The sequence below is a fragment of the Diorhabda sublineata genome, chromosome 1 (genome assembly GCF_026230105.1).
Source record: "Diorhabda sublineata isolate icDioSubl1.1 chromosome 1, icDioSubl1.1, whole genome shotgun sequence".
In the NCBI taxonomy this organism is placed as follows: domain Eukaryota; kingdom Metazoa; phylum Arthropoda; class Insecta; order Coleoptera; family Chrysomelidae; genus Diorhabda; species Diorhabda sublineata.
Window position 1 is genome coordinate 13,173,402 of NC_079474.1, and position 18,009 is coordinate 13,191,410.

At 34.0% G+C, this 18,009-nt stretch overlaps 1 protein-coding gene across 10 annotated transcripts in view; it reads right to left on the bottom strand.

Annotated features, from left to right (window-relative positions):
• LOC130440776 (mitogen-activated protein kinase-binding protein 1) overlaps positions 1-18,009 on the bottom strand; it is an 86,540-nt gene that overhangs the window by 11,987 nt on the left and 56,544 nt on the right. For all 10 annotated transcript variants that reach the window (XM_056774170.1, XM_056774154.1, XM_056774130.1 and 7 more), the window contains 16 exons: positions 14,134-14,222; positions 10,702-10,817; positions 9,114-9,247; positions 8,790-9,002; positions 8,509-8,691; positions 8,287-8,447; positions 7,358-7,493; positions 7,091-7,282; positions 5,870-6,038; positions 5,523-5,802; positions 3,246-3,456; positions 2,852-3,192; positions 2,587-2,765; positions 874-1,135; positions 668-809; positions 231-375 (listed from right to left, as the gene is read on the bottom strand). In XM_056774170.1, the coding sequence (XP_056630148.1) occupies positions 231-375; positions 668-809; positions 874-1,135; positions 2,587-2,765; positions 2,852-3,192; positions 3,246-3,456; positions 5,523-5,802; positions 5,870-6,038; positions 7,091-7,282; positions 7,358-7,493; positions 8,287-8,447; positions 8,509-8,691; positions 8,790-9,002; positions 9,114-9,247; positions 10,702-10,817; positions 14,134-14,222 (2,953 nt within the window). The remainder of the gene's footprint in view (positions 1-230; positions 376-667; positions 810-873; positions 1,136-2,586; positions 2,766-2,851; positions 3,193-3,245; positions 3,457-5,522; positions 5,803-5,869; positions 6,039-7,090; positions 7,283-7,357; positions 7,494-8,286; positions 8,448-8,508; positions 8,692-8,789; positions 9,003-9,113; positions 9,248-10,701; positions 10,818-14,133; positions 14,223-18,009) is intronic.

Genomic DNA, 18,009 nt, shown 5'->3' on the forward strand with positions numbered 1-18,009 from the left:
ACTAAAAGGATAAGTGATTGTGGTGTGAAAGATTTAGGAAAGATACATTTAGTACCGGTACATTTGAACTACTGCCTCACACCTAATGTTACGACATGCATATGTCAAATAGAGAGTAATGGATACAAATCGTTTAAATTTTTAATTAAACATTCTACTATTTATAACATATCAGTTCTGAATTGAAATTGGTGAATGGTTATACGTTCCAGTACTATTACCATACTTACAAGGTGTTTGTACATCATTATCCATCCCGGACATACTTTCAAACGTCGATTGTAGATACCTTTCTCTACTGACGAGTTGATCCAATGATTCCGAACTTAAAGAAAATAGAGACATAGGATTCCTTTCTCCGCTTGGAGTTGATGCCTAAAAAAAATGGTTATAACATCATTATGGCGATGTTTTTGCCCTATTGCTGTTAGTTTGACCGAAAAAGTGACAAAACATGTAGTAAAAGTATTAATGTCGAATCAATTAAGGACGATTATAGATCCATTTGAGTCCTTCTAATGACTCCATAGGAATTGAAAAGTGTTTTTATTACTTATTATTAGTCCTAGTAGATATTTTGCCACTTTTTTTACTAAGGATAATAAAATGAGTAGCAGCAGGAGCACCGATTGGAAATATCATTAAACATATGAATTGGAAGATTTACCTCATCATCGTCATCGTCTGAATCATTACTACCATAAGTTGGAGATGTAGCCTGCTGAATTAAAATCTGCGGTGCTTTCTTTTTCCTTTGAGATTTTCTCAATTCATCCGCATCTATATTTGTTATTGTAAACTCACTACCGCTAAAAATCAAATCGTTTACATAATAATCACATTTTTCTTTTTTAATTAAAAACAGTTTCTCACCTTTGGGATCCCGATTGCGTGGGATAATAAATCGGTCGATGCCTATATTCCATATCGGAATCGATATCGGCATCGTGTGCAGTACATTCGACATCACCTATGGCGCTATCGTCAGTCATTATACCTCTCCTAGTACTAATTTCAGTTCGAGCTGTCAATTTTGACACGGACGTTACTTCTCTACGCAATTCGGAATATTTCACTTCGGTGCCGCTATCTAATGAACTATCTTTCGAGCCTCCATCGGAATCGAATCGACGATCTAAAATTTCAACGTTAAGAAAGGAGGTAAAAGAGTTTTTTGTAATTTGAGTTTTTATAATGGAAACTACAGATGGGATTTTATGTTAAATTTTAATAGGGGATATTTTAAAATTTAGTTGTCTATATCTTCCTGTTGTACCGGAAATGGATCCCAACTTGGTTTAGATTGCTTTATATGTGTCTAAAGAGTTCAGGTTTTCTGTTATTTCAATTTTTGAAAAATTTTGACTGATATAGCTATAAAAGAAGAGGCCAAAAACATCCAGAAAGAATGTATAAAGTTTTCTAAATATTAAAAAAAAACTATTTGTCTATTTCGAATATTTTATCTTTTTTTTTTTCAATGAGAAGTGAAAAATAGGAGCAGTTTGTACTTATAACACTTATTTCAGGTAATTTTTGACCCAATTCTTTCTTTTACAATTTTTTTATTGTGAACATCTGTTTATGTTGAAATTCTCAAAATAATCTTGATAAGATTCTAAAAATCCCTTAATTCCCTTTAAAAAATCACCTTTTGGTATACCATAGACCGATCACACTCATAATGGTACATCCTCTATGTATAACAATATATTTTTTGCTTCCAACTGGATATAAAGTTGCTGTATTTTAAAAAAAATCATAGATTGTAAAAATCCACGTAGTTCCATTAAAAAACCCACTTTTGGTATACCGTAGACTAAACACACTCATAATGGTGGTATGTACACACAGGGTGTACATACATGCTTTCAACTGGATATAAAGTTGCTGTATTTTAAAGAAAATCATTATAGATTTTAAAAATCCTCGTTATTCCATTTAAAAAGCCACTTTTGGTATACCGTAGACCAATTACACTCATAATGGTACACCCAGTATGTATAACAATATATTTTTGCTTTCAACTGGATATAAAGTTGCTGTATTTAAAAAAACATCATTATAGATTTAAAAATCCACGTAGTTCCATTAAAGAACACACTTTTGGTTTACTGTAAACCAATCACACTCATAATGGTACATCCTGTATGTATTACAATATATTTTTTGCTTTTAAGTGAATACAAAAACGTTGTATTTTAAAAAAAATTGGACATTATAGAAAAATAACCAAGAAATTCCTTTATATTATTTTATTTCGATACTTGAAGCAAAAAACAGGTTAAAACCATGCATAAGTTTATGGCCTATTATTGAGATGATAATCAAAATTGGCGTACATCAACAAATTATCTAATATATCCAAGGTTGTAATGGCATATTAAGAGGTACCAAAACGACCAAAAAAATTAAATCTCTGCTATACCTGGTACGCCAAATATATCAAAGGATAAAAAATTGCTGATTTTGGTTATTCAACAACTTTATTTCCATTAAAGTCTTTACTGGACCGAAAATGCAACCCCAACAGTCTATTAACCGAAGTTCCTTAACCTATATTCCATATAAATTTCATTTTCTTACCTATCGGTGGGAATGGATACGGTTGATGTGAATAAAACGACTTAACGCCCATCGCATTTTCCGCTCTTTCAGCCCATCTACCTTTCGGAACCACCACCCCTTTACTCAGACTAGAAGGTTGACTATTATCTTCAGTTAATTGTTTTTTGGCCCACTGTGGAAGCTGACCGATACTAAACCTGAAATAAATTAAACCGGTCAATACAAGACTACATACCATACTAGTAATGTACCGGAAAGGGTATCGCAACATATTTTTCCTTACCTATAGTTGGTATCGACGGTATTAATACCATCGTAAAAATCGAACGTGCTACCATCGCTGAAAACTTCCTGTTCCAATTGTTTACCCTGTCTGATGGCTTGTTGACTTAATCTGGCGTGCATGGTGACCACCATATCGTGGGGTACTCTCCATACGAATATACAACCGTCTCCGCTTGCCGAAATTAAACGACGACAATCGTTGGTGAACCGAAGTCCTGTCGCTAATTCGGAATGTCCGCACATAGTCGCCATACATTCCCCCGAATAATAATCGTAGACAGAAAGAGATTTATCGGTACAAGATGTAGCTAAATATATACCGGATCTGTCCAAGACGACCTACCATTGAAAAAAAAATGTTAACGACAAACAATTATCCTTGAAAATTTTACCTTAATGAGAGTTCCATCGTCGCCCGTACTTCCCTTAAAACTTTTCGTGTGTTTTCCATTATTTACGCTATAAATTCTAACATTTCGATCTTGGCAAGCTGTTAAAACGTGTTTTTGACCGGTGTCTACTTCCATATCGTATAGAGTAGTCTTACCAGTAGCGTTATGAGCTCTGGTGAATTGCGGTTTTCCACCTAATTCACCCAATGATCTGGAATGATTAAAATGTAAAAAAATGTCATAAAACCAGAGATGAATCAGTACTATGGCACATTTTTCTATTAAAAAAAGAAAATTTATTAAATTAAAATATTACTAAAATCAGTTTTGTTTCCTTTCCTTTGTGCACTGCTTCTATAGTCATCTGATTTTCTTTGGAATATGTCTCAAAAATAATCTCAACACTTCAGTATATTCAATAGCTACATAAATATATAGGCAAAGGTCTAATTAAAGCGAAAAGAAGAATAAACATCGAACCTAACCTAGTTTCAGCTAACAGGTTTATGAGTCAACGTCATTAAACAAAAAATAGCATAGATCAAAATAAATGAGATTTTTGTGGAAATAAAATATTTAAATATATCAGGTATTTGTGGTGGAAGGAACTATAGCTAACACCATGAATTGTAGTTCTTTTTCAGCAATTTTTCGTGAAAAATTTATTTCGCTTAATAAATAAAACCAGGGGACATGATACGAGGCCCCAAAATTAAATAGAAGCTGTAGTACAACGACTTTATGAACAAACTGAAGTACAAATCTGTACTACTTGCAAAATTATAGCCCCAGATGGCATACTATACCAAACGTATTTAAAAATTGGTCAAATATATGAGCCAAAACGAATAAAGGTTAAAATAAATGAGATTTTTGTGGAAATAAAATATTTATATAGAACAGGTATCTATGGTGGAACGAACTATAGCTAACACTATGAATTGTAGTCCCTTTTCAGAATTTTTTCATGCAAAATGTATTTCGCTTGATAAATAAAACTTGGGGACAGGATAAGGGCCCCAAAATTGAAAAGAAATCGTAGTACAACTACTTTATGAAGACATTTAAGTATAAATCTGTGCTATAGGAATGATACATCATGTAATATATATTGTGATGGTACATTTGAACTACTTAGAAAATTATGAGAAAATAAAAAGTAGATGCTTCATTAATGAAATCCTGGAGACAGGATACATTGCCCCAAAATTGAAAGGAAGCTGTAGTACGACCACTTTCTAAAAACACTGCAGTGCAAATTTGTGCTATCTGCAAAATTATAGTCTTGGAGGGAAAACAGATCAAAATCTATGGGATTTTTTTGAAAATAAAATCTGAATAAGCCAGGTATTTGTGCTTAAACAAATTATAGACAAAAGTATAAATTGTGCGTTACCTACACTTGACAGAAGACTAGGAATTGATATAGTAACGTTTTTAAATGTTTCAATTTGAAAAATAAGAAGTTAAAAAGGGCTAAATAAAAAAATCTATCATCCATAGCTTGCTAATTGTAAACCAAATAATTTAAGTGCAATTAATTTTGATAATTAAAAAGTGCAATCAACTGTATGGGTTTAAACAGCCAAATTCAACCAAAGTTAGATGCACATCGAAGCAAATGGTTTTTTGGCATTACCGATCAAGTCAATTTCTAAATCGAACAAAGATTTTAGTTTTTCAGAATACAATCATTTTTTATTATGACAATGCAAGGTCAAAAATTGCATTTTTAACTTATCAGAAAGTCTATCCTCCGTTTAGGTCTGATTTAACACCATCTGATTTCTTTTTTTTTACAGAATCAAAAGCTGTATAAAGAATAATTTTCACTACCAGATGAAGCTTTTTGTATTAAAAAGAGATATTTTAAAGCTACTTCAATCGAAGTGTAAAAAGTGTTTGGAAAATTGTTTTAAACAATGAAAACTATTTTCGATCATAAATACTTGTTTTTTTGTTGTCATTGGTAGGCCAAAAATATAAAAAGCAACACATTATTTGAAGTAAAGGGCATTAAAGTTGGTTTATTAAATTATATTAAAGTTTTGTAATTCTGGTAGCAGAGAAGACATAAATTACAACAAGAAAAAATATTTATCACAAAAAAAATCTGAAAAAAGAAACATTTTTTTAGTACTGCATGACTGTGGAAAACACTTTTTCCTGAAGAAATAATAAGGGGCGTAGATACATAGAAAAAGACTACACCACCAAGATCATTATTCAAAGTATCATCTCCAAAGACATACTGCGAAAAGAAAAATTGGACGGTACCTAAATATGAGACTTTTATCTGCTCCGCATGACACCATCTGTGTATTTCCTCCGTGATTCAAAAATCGTACAGCTGTTATAGAAGAAGAATGATCGTCCAAAGTTTGAATGAATTCGTAACCTTCTTGCATATCGAAGACGTGTATCAAACGATCCCGACTGGCGCTAGCCATTAAATTGAGATTAGTACCCGAATATTCTAAGCACAAAACTTCGGCGTCATGAGCTTCGATTTTGCAGATTTCCCTTAACGATGCAATATCATGGATACGGATATTTCCTGGAAATATAAAAAAATTATATACAAAGGACTCTTTTTGAGGATTAAATATTAAAAATATATTTACCGGCTCGGTCTCCGGATGCTAAATGTTTACCATCAGGGCTGATTCTTATACATCTGACCCCATTTCGACCATCATATGATGTATTTTCTTGTTTTTCCGTTGTGCCCGATATATCTAAGTCTTTAATGAAGGATAAGTCTCTATCTACGTATATAACTTTGAGTAACTCCTGAAAATTTATATGAAAACCGTTGGAATTGGAAAAAAATGTAAAAGATCGATCGAAAGGCATGCGAAAAGGTTATAGTGGCCTTAGACCTTCACACGTCTATTTATTTTGAAACCACCCCATTTTCAAAAGTATAATTGATAATAATAAAAAAATTTAAAGGACAAAATGGAATAAATTCAGATTAAAATAAATGTTTAGTTGATTTTTACTTTAGAAGAGACATTTCTACCCCTAAAAGGAATGTTAATGATGTTTACAGACATAAAAACACCCCGTTACCTTATTTTGTACCATAAAACAATTCAAAATGAAGAAAAATGTGAGAAACTAGATCAAGAGACCTAAAAAATAATTATAGTGGCCATAAACCTTCACATAACAATGTAAAGCTCATATATTTTGGAACCACCACATTTTTAAAAGTGTAATTGACAATAATAGACAAATTTAAGAGAAAAAATGGAATTAACTCAGATTAAAATAAATAATTGGTTGATTTTTATTTTAGAGGAGACATTTATACCCCTAAATTGAATATTAATGGTATTTATACACAGAAAAACACTCTGATACCTTATTTTGTATCGTAAAACAGTTCAAGTATAAAAAACTAGATCGAGAGACCTAAAAAATGTTTATAGTGGCCATAGACCTTCACATAACAATGTAAAGCTCATATATTTTGAAACAACCTCATTTTTGAAAGTGTAATTAACAATAATAAACAAATTTAGAGTTGAAAATGGAATTAACTCCGATTAAAATAGATGTTTGGTTGATATTTATTTTGGAGGACACATTTCTACCCCTAAAAGGAATGTTAATGGTGGTTATACACAGAAACACACTCCGATACCTTATTTTGTACCATAGAACAATTCAAAATGAAGAAAAGTATAAAAAATTAGATAAAGATACCAACGAAAAGGTTATGGTAGCCTTAGACCACACACTAACTTAGAGCCCATATATTCCGAAATTACCCCAATTATATAAGCGTAATTGACAATAATAAACAAACTTGCGGAAGAAAATGAAAATTTACTCACATTACTATAAATATTTGGTTGATATATTCCTTTGGAATTGTTTTCATTTATTTTATCAAGAATCCACACCCGTATTGTATCATCTGAGCTGCAAGTTAAGAAACTACCAGGAGGTAGTTGACTATTCGGTGGGGCCATTTCCACACCCCATATGCAAGCCGAATGGTAAAGGAAAGAAAACGATTTTCCCACCTAAAACATATATTCAATTAGTCGAAATTCACATTAATAATATCCTGTTGTATACAAGCGCAATCAAAAATTTACCCTTTGAATATTGAACACATCCCAAACGTATACAGAGTGATCATTATAAACCGAAGTTAATTTGTTATTTGTTTCGTCGAACGTTATGGCTATTGTATCTGGATATTTGGCATCTTGAGGGGGGGTCGCCATATGTCTATAAAAGTTAAATTTTTATTAACAAAAATAGTTAACAAAATTGGCAACAATGTCATATACACCATGAAAAGATATATACCCCAATAACTCCATTATATTAAAATATATCAAAAAAAGTTTTCTAACAAAGTTTTAGAGAGAAAAAACTTCATATTTCGAAATTTTTTAATATACAGGGTGTTTCATAAGGTCGCAATATATTAAAGTTATTTTTTCTAATAGAACATCCAATACTTTAACTTTAATTACTATTTAGATTCTCTATAACTCTTAAGATTACAAAATATATTATTTATCTTTGGAATTGATCAACTGATATATAACATATACGAGGTGTAATAGAAATATGACGTTAATTGTAATAAAACATATCAAACCATGCTTTTTATTATTTTGATAGGCTCACCAGTACAATCTGTCAATCAAGTGTTTTATGAAAGTGTCCTTGAAAGGTTAATGTGAAAGTAAACGTCATAAATAAACCGATGCTTCAATATTCCAGTATTTGACATTGAAATGTATTTCTTTCATTCCCTAAGCCCTATATTCAACCGATAAGAGTCCTTATGACATATCCTTATCCAAAAATTGAAATATCCTTCGAAATGATGTAATTTTGGAATATTCAAGACACTGTAACCAACTATTTGAGAAGAATATCAGTTGAAGACTTCCAGTAGTGCTAGTAAGTGGTATACAGTTTCCGGACGGGACTATTTTGAATGGGGTAACATTATTTGGGAAAAATAAAAATATAAAAAAATTAAAAATCGATTATAACATGTACTTACTGTATACTAGTCCCTAGACTAACGTCAACACCTAGATAGTGATTCCTAGGAAGTGTCGTAACGAATCTAAGAGTAGCCGGATCGAAACACCTAATTATACCTTCTGCACAGCCCACGAAAATATATTTTTCACCTAGAGTTATACAATTGGCACTCGCAGTCTAAAACATGAAGTATCGATTGTTTTTTTTTTTGCAGAAAATTGACCGGATTTTTCCTTACCCTTAATTCTACCCATTTATCTAAAAGTCTTCTGTTGTTGAATTCGCAAAGAAGTCCCGATCTAGTAATAACGTAAGTACTATCCGCGCTGTCGCCTCTACCACAAGCAACGTCACAAAAATAATTATTCCTCTGGTCACCCAATATGGCCGATCTACCCATCAACGGAACCGTGTCCTTGTACTAGAAATTTTCAACGATATGGAAACAAGAAGAATTCTGGTGGCGATAAGGGAGGACAAACAACTAGATGGAAAAGGAATGATATAAACTGGACTTACCTTGGCGTTTCCGTATTCCAGATACCAAAATTTCACGTGCCTATTACCGACAGTAACAAAATAACTACCGTTTTCAGCGAATGCGATGGCTTTCACTTTCGTGCTCACTTTATTACTAGCCACTTTTATATTGTTTTTCCAATCCCATACGTTTACTATCATGTCATGTTGGGTACCTATACTAACAACGTATTTACCTGTAGGTGAAAATGCCTACAAAGAAAAGAAATATGCAAAAAAAGTCATTCAAACTATACAGCACTGTTAAACTTGGGATTATTACTGCAGAGAAAAATCCAAAAAGGTTTTGTTTGAACTACTTACCACACAGTTGATACCAAATTTGTGGACAACAGATTCGGCTACTTGTTGGGGCTGGGGAGCTAGACCTGGTTGACCCGATTGTGGATCTGATTGAAGATCCCATACCCTTACGGCCGGTTGGTGTCCACATTCCCCTAAAAAAAGTACCGAGTCATTACCTAGAAGATATTTTGTACAAGACTCTACATCTCATTGTTCTCATTCCAAAATACGTAGACTCCTTCCAAAGGAAGCTATTTTTCGGGGCTTCCTATGTCCCACTCCCCATGGTGTTGGCGCCATAATACTTCTTCAAAGTACTTAAACCTTTTAATGAAATGAGCAGGTCATTCGCAGAGTAAATGCTCCACTTTTTTCAAGGATAGCTCGCTGAATCTGTGGTTGTCGTCCTCTACCTTACCTATCATCTTAAGATGGTAATTGGCAAGGTAGTGACCTGTCAGAAGACAGACCACCAATTTAATGTCGTTTCTGCTAATCACGAGAAATTCCCCAGACTTTTGTTCAAGACTCTTGTTCGACCTTCGCAATATGTAGACTTCTTCCAAAGGATGCTATTCGCAGGACATTTGCAAAGTAGACGCTCTGCCTTTTTCCTGAATTGCTTGCAGAATCTGTAATTGTCGTCCTCTACCATGCTCACCATCTTGAGATGGTAATTGACAGGGCACTGACCTGTCAGAAAACCGACCACCAGTTTAATATCGTTTCTGCTAATCACGAGAAATTCCTCAGACTTTTGTTCAAGACTCTTGTTCTACTTCCAAAATACGTAGACTCCTTCCTAAGGTGTTAGTGCTACAGCATTCTTTCAAAATACTTAAGCCTTTTAATGGGCAGGACATGGATGCTCTGCTCTTTCCACGATTTCTCAGACTTCTTAACTAACATGGTTATGAATCTTTTGGATTATCTTTAGCGAAGAGTGTTTTTCCAATTGTTTGTTATTGATGTGGCATCTCACGAAGCCATAATAGGACTCTGGACCTAAGTAAGGTGTCGTTGATCTTTTCTTTGCAAGGTTGTTTTCAATGTTGGTTATCTGAGAGGATGTAAATGTGCTTTCTAGATAAATTTCTATCCAAACACTCCTGACAAACATTTATTAATTACTAGAAAATTGTGAATGATTTTCCTAGTGGAACGGAAAGTTTGCATTTTAGCCCAATCCAACTCCTTGCGCTAGCTTCTCAAACCATTTGTATACCAGAGAGATACATTTCGAGATCTTTATTGATCCATGGTTGGAGGTCATTTGATTCGTTGGTTTGTCACTTTCTAGCTTTACCAATTTTTACTTTTTCACTATAAGTTGAAGGGGAGGCAGGTTTAGTAGCGCCTTTAAGACTGTAGAGGGGTAGTGATAGATCAGCTTTTGAATCCTGTTCATTCTCTGCTTGTTTGTTCACCAAATGAGACCAGACCTTGTCTAGATGATTGACATTTGCTTCATAATATGAAAGAGGCATTTGTGTATTAGTGTATTATTTAATGAATGGATTATGGGGTGGGAAAAAAACTTTTGGCCGGTAGTGTACATTTAGGGACAATTGTAATGGGGCGAAACAAGTGGAAAAAATAATTTTACCTGTAACAATATATCGACCACATGCTGAAAACGATAGTGAAGTAATAGTTTTTCGACATGTATTTATTATATGACTTTGTTGTTCTGTCCGGGTATTGAAAAGAACTACTGTGCACCTGAAATAATAATAATAAAAAAATAGATTATTCTTCTTCTTTTTTCGACATTAGAAAGAAGTTAGCTGCAATTTTTATTGTTTTTCTTTAGTGAAAGAATTGTCAAAATCAGCTGATGCCCAATTAAATATGACAGCTGTGGGATAAATGTTTTTACAGTAAGCTGACTTGCAGACTGACTAAATAAACTGCAAAAATACTCAGTTCCTACTGTATTAGTTTCACTAGAAACATATATAAAAATGATCTACAGAGTCCATTTAACAATAAAATCGATTGTTCATGTTTCAAAATCTTCTTGATTTTAGGTCTCTTCAAAATTAGTTTTTTTAATAATTTTTGAAAGATAGATTAAATTTACGTTTCGACTTGTCTTAAAGTCAAAATATAATATTGACATTGACAATTTTGAAACAGATGAGACCTAAAATTAAGAAGATTTAGAAACATAAACATATCAAAAGGTCTAAGAAATTTGAAATTTAAAATCGATTGTTTACCACACGGGCGCCATTTTGACGTAGATTAGTTATTCGAGGAACAGAACGAGCATAGTGCGATTTGTGTCGTGTGATTATACGTTCTACGAAAAAAACTTAACCGAAAATAATTGAAATCAGCTGTCACAACAGTAATTAGTGATATAGGGAATATCCAACGCCGCTTTTAGATAAACGAACATTACGGATATTTAAATACCAGGTTTTAAAATGTTTCCGGATTCATTCGAAAATGATAATTAAAATTGTTTCCACTAAATCTTGAGACAACCTCTTCATAGTCTATTCTTTTCGTCTCTTCATTTTCAAAAAGTAATGCCACTGCTTTTTACATTTTTCGAATTTAAATTTCGTAAATAAAAAAATAACATACAACACATAACAGCTGTCCAAAAAATTGATAAATCAAACGTCAAAACAAATCGGAAAACTCTTAGTCATAGTAAGTTTTTTATTTTTATATTTAATCCGAAGATTTAAGCGAAAAAAATCGCATTTTTCGGAAATTTTCGTCACTTGTTGAACAAAATTTATCGCGTAATCGTTTTACGGCCTCCGGGCGTTATAAAATGTGACCTAGTTCTGCGAATTCGGTTCTGGATTAAACGAAGCAAGGAATGGGACAGGAAATTCGTAGACTACGACTCATATTCATCAATTACGGTACATTTCCTACAGGTAAATGGAAATTGGAAAGTTGATGGTTAATTTGGAAGCATCATTACTAGTAAAACCTTCTATACAACACATTCGACATTACAATAAATTTTTTAAATTGTACAATATAAAGACGAGGTGTGGTTATTAAATAACGTAACCGGTGATAAAAAAAAAAACATTTTATTTTGATACTATATACATCCATCCAAGCGAATAGTTCGAAACAGTGCAGTAAATCTTTTTCTGTAAGTTCCTCTAGGACGTGCATTCTTTTAAAGCAGATTTGATTCGATTATTGAAATAATCTTCAATATCTTCTCGGCCATCTTAAACACGCTTAAACCAATGAAAAACTAGTCGACAACCCCTTATATATACAAACAAAGGAAACGGCTACACCGGTTTGTCTACAGACACGGTAGACATCGCATTCCAAAGAGTAGGCTTAAGACTAAACAGCTGACAGTCGTTTAGCGCATGCGTACTTTCTTTCGTTAAGTAACTTCCATACGTCCGTAAGTTCAAATACTAAGCTGAGCCACGTGACAGGGAGGAGGAGGTGAAAGCAAAACTAGTAGTTCTTTCAGATGAAATTTCAGAGAATCACTTTAAATAATGGAAAATGTACAATATTGTGAAACAAAACCACGTAAAATCGGTCAGGGGTGGAGGGATCATGAATAGACTACATGCGGGGAGGGACGGGTCTCGAAAGGACTATAATATGGCCACGTGGTTTATGGTCGCCCCCTTATTTAATAACTGCACCTCGTATACTACAAATCAAAAGAGAAAACTGAAAAGGACAGAACCGAAAAGAGAATAGAAAATAATAGAGGGTATAGAGTATTCATCCTTGTAATTAAATTCATATTTGATTGATGCACCGAAAGCGGATAAGGGGTTGAATTGAGAGTAAAAAAATTGGGGCACGTCGATAATTTCGTTGCAAAGGATCTGCAACATACTTCATAGATAAGTACGATTTTTTGAAAGGATATAAGTGTAAGGATTATTTAGAAAATACTTTTATATTTAATAAAAACTAAAAATATGGAATTAGATTTAATCTGTACTAATTCCAACATCGAATCCACTATTAAAAAGATTTCTGCATGATTTTTTTTGTGGGTTCTAAATCTTATTCGTGGCCTTTGATTAACTTGATTCGGCTCATCTGAATCCACTGCTGGACTAATTCTCTCATAAAAGAATCCTTCTTTATTCTTCTTCTTCCAGTGCCTGCTTCATTCTAATGAAGGTTGGCAATCATCCTTTGGAATTCCTCACGATATTCAGTCATGCGTATTAGATTTACGGCATCACGTACATGGAACCAATCTCGAAGGTTTTTCAACCATGAAAATCTTTTTCTACCCAGGCCGCGCCTTCCTTTTATTTCCTTTCCATGATCAGCTGTAACAAGGCATATTTTTGATTTCTAAAAATGTGGCCAAAGTAGGAAAGTTTTCCTTCTCTTTACAATGGTTAATTCATTGTTCATTCGTCTTAGCACTTCGTCGTTGGTCACCCGATCCGTCCATGGTAGTTTCTTCTCTATTGCATTCTCTTAATATCGTTGCAACATCTCGTTGGTGGGCTTCCTCTAATACGCCGAGCGTCTTGACCAAGCCTTCAGTTCAAAATCTTTTTCACCCAGAGTCCACCCGAAAAAAGGTAATAGATCAAATTCGTTGAAGCTTTCAATAAATTACTTCTCTTTAGAACATCAGCCAAAAGTAAACAATGAACGCCTCTTGGTACTTCAAGACGCAGTGGATCTACCAAAAGAAAATAGCAGGAGATGATATTCCTGACAGGAGTATCGCAAAAATTTTCGAATCGATAACTGATGGAGAATCAGCATCAACGTGGAGAAGATTCTTCAAAAATAATGACGATTATCTAGTGGAAAAGTGAAAGAAAACAGAAGGAAACATGGTAGTTTTCATTGGAAGACAGTTTAAGCTGGAACCACCTCTTCAAACGTACCCCTGTAGAACATCAGCCAAAAATAAACAATGAACGCCTCTTGGTACTTCAAGACGCAGTGGATTTACCAAAGGAAGAATAAGATGGAATGCTTTTCGGAATCGGCAGGATTGCACTCGTTGTGGGGGGTTACTAACTTGGTGGAAAAGTTTCATTATACTTACCCGGCTGGATATGCTATCAACCCATTATTATCACATGTTAAGGCTGCATTACTGGAAACAGTCACTCCTAATACCCTTTCTAATTTTATCTGAAACAAAAAGATTCGTGAGGAAAAAAAGTTGTATTATGAAATGCTTTTGGTAGTCCGCAAGGAGTTGGATAACAGACGAAAATTCTTGTGTCTACAGACGGTCGAGTGACAACTGATCAACTATCAACTGCGAGGTTTATAAGATTGTTCTGATTGAAAATCTGAAAGAAGATGTTGTAAGTTGAAAGAACATTTTAGAACTGACAAAATTTCTACCAAAGACAATGAAGTAATAAAGAAACTGATCCAGAATTTCTGCCAAAGGTGGCGAGTCTTGGTTCTATGGTTATAACAACAACGGAAGACGCCATCGTCAAAAAATGCCGTAAAGTCAAACATTAGATTAACTGATTAGATTTTTTGATGCCAAGGGCGTAATTCATGTATTCAAGATCAAAGCCTCAATCAATCTTTTAAATTGGAAGTGTTGAGAAGCTTGTGCTACAGTGTTCGTCAAAAAATATCTGTTGTGCGGTTCTCCCATTAAGATAACGCACCTGTACAAACAGCAATTCCCGGTTTGACTAAAAATGGCGTGAGTACGCTGCCCCGTGCACTTTTCTCGCCCGACTTGACTCCACGTGACCTTTTCTTTTCTCCTCACATGAAAAGAGACAACATAATTTTGGTAAACATCAGTCAACGATACTTTCTAATCGATCGTAGATTTTTTATCATCATTAGAGTTTGCACGACACTGGTGATCGAATAAATCGCACCATTACGTCCCACGGGCATTATCTATACTCTTAATAAATGTATTCCGTAACCTACACGTAATGCAAATAAAAAAAATATGATATCATATTCATTTATACATAATATCAATTACAAAATATCCCGAATAGAATACGATCTTAAACGGTTACATAATACGGAATTTACCGCTTATTTATTATTTCAAATTGTTATAATTTGTTGAAATTTCATAGATCGGTACACGCTTCTTCGGATTCATACATTACACATATTAAATGGATACTGAAATGAACTAATTAACGACTCAACGTATACTTTCTATTATTATTCATTTTCCGGGTAAACGTGAGACAGGAAATGGCAATAGCAAAGAAAGTATCTATTGTACTCAGTTTTATACTCGAACTACGTCACATACGTGAGTGCGCGAGTGGTGACTGTCCCTCATCTCGACTCTGTATCGGTTTTTCGGGCACGAGTCAAAAGACCTCTTCACAGCGGCGCATCATCATCAATTACTTATTTATTATTAAGAACTCTAACCTTATTAAGCTATCGTTACTATAAATTATCTCTGTTTAGTATTTCTGTCAGTTTAATAGATTCAACTTCAACCCCATTAAGGTATCTTCTTCAATAATTTATTATTTAATTATTATTAACCATACCATAAATATATTTATCTAATTTCATAATTATTATTGTATAAGATGAGAACTAATATATAAAGAAGCTTCGTTCATTAATTTTATATTCGTCTAGTACGCAAGTCAGATTGGTGCAACTAATTGTAACTTTAAATTATTAAATCCTGAGTTTGCTAAATAAATTGTTTTTAAAAAAGCAAGTTGGTGAATTGAGTTATTTAATTATAGTATGAATCGAGAGTGTGGATGGCTAGCGTCCCCTCGCCAAGACTCGAGTTGAGAGCCGCTAAAAAGCGCGCCTCGCGAGAGTTTGCAACGTCAGAGCGAGACGGAAGCTCGATCAGATCGCTATATGAGTGATGTTTTCATTTTTGTTCGTTTAGGATTTGAAAACTCGAAAAAAAAAGCTTCAATAATGAAATAATTAATTCATTAAATTGTGAAAACGATCTGACCAGTTGGGATGTTACCGGTAGGAAGAAATGGAACCAAAATTAGATCAGCTTACCTTCAAATAGTGATAGAGAGGTGCAATGTCCTACCATTAGGAAGGTAGGCTCTTTTTGGAAACCGAGCTGGTGGTCTTACTAGCGCATTAAACTGTGGGAAAGAGAGATGAAGATGATTGTAACTAACTAACTAAAACTCCATATACTGGAAAAAATCTAAGGATTGGACCTAGTCAAAGAGCCTGGCTAGAAACCAAAGGAATAGTTAATTTTTGAAGGCCTCTATGAGATAGACCGATTCTAGTGACAAATGAATTACCTAAACAATTAGTACCAGCAAAGCCTCCTCATTTTTAGTAATAATGATATGTATGATGATCTAATGATGCAAAAGGTAACGTAAAGTCGCATGATGCAATATAGGGATGGATAGGGAACTGGAACGAGTGCCATCAGACTATCCTGTCACTGTTTGGCCTGCAGGTGCATATTACCGATGTTGTGGTTTACGAATAAACATTACCATCGATGGATATCTTCGCTTTTTTTTAGTTCCCGTCCATTTGCGGATCTCGGGGTCATATCCAATGACTACTTGATTGATTCAGCTTCAGTCAGCACAACAAATCTTTGCAGGTCACTTTTATAATTTATTTTTGTTGATAGATGGACACTTTTCATACAATCTTAAGATTATAGGGGTAATTTCTGTTTCAGGAAGCAGCATAACATCAATTGTTTTTTTATTTTTTTAAAACATTGATTTCCGTTGTGGTTTAAAGTCGATTTCTGGTATCATAATAAATTTTCTCATGGGCATCAACACATCTCGTTTTAGTAAATAAATAACACGAATGTATAAGGCAACGTCGGGTGTAAATGTGACATTTTTTTTTGTAATTTATGATAGAAAAACTATGCGCTTTATTCGGAATACAACCTTTATTTAGATTTATTTGCGTGTTTATTCCAAGTTTGTTCTTTCCTTGATCATAATTATAATATAACAAAGTAAAATTGAAATTAGTCAGCGACGTCATCGGTAGATAAAACAAGCGTCACGGCTTAGCAATTAAATTAACACAAAAATCACTACTACCTATACCAATACCGGCATATAGATCAAAGTTGACATATTTGTATGTACTTAAATTCCATACTTAATTCCTATCTAATCAACACTTCGAGTCGATTTAATCTATTACGAAGTTTTGAGATATGACAACACTGATGTCAATATGTCAAATATGACATTTACATCATAAAGTTTGATATTTTTAATGGTGAACGAACCCACAACGTGTTATCATACGATTTGACTTACTTAAAAAAATTTTCGTCAAATGATTTTCTATGTTTCGCTGGTTTTCCGAATTCAATCTCGTAGTTGCACTTCGTTACAGAATGAACTTCGTGAAAATCGTCCAAAATCAGCAGGGCCAGAAAATATCGATGCTGTGTGTAAACTGATATTGGAATATCGTGACATACAGTGAGATTGAGGCATAATTGGGCATTAGTTCCACTCAATATTACATGAACGTGTAGTTGTCAAAAAAATTTGTTCACGTCGGATACCGCATAATTTGACAATCGTTCAAAAATGGTTGTGTTTATTGGTACACAGAGAGATCTATATTTTTCCAAAGTTGTTGTGTTTTCTTATTTGGGCTGAAGAAAGCGAAGCTCACGCACTACACACTCCGCCATTGTTGTTGGCGTCAGTCGGCGTTGTGCTACAGCCACGTAAACATATCCGCCATTACTGATGATTCCATCAAGCGTGAATTGCGAAGTGTGATTCGTTTTCTACAGGCTGAAGGTCATCGGAGAATGAGTCGGGTATATGGGGAAAACTTCATGAGTGATGGTGTGGTACGTGAATGGTGCCCATAGGTTTAAAAATGGCCGTAATAAAGTGCATGATTAAGGGGGTCAAGGACGCAAATCTTTCGGTTCAGATGACCTGGTTCAAAGAGTTGACAGAAT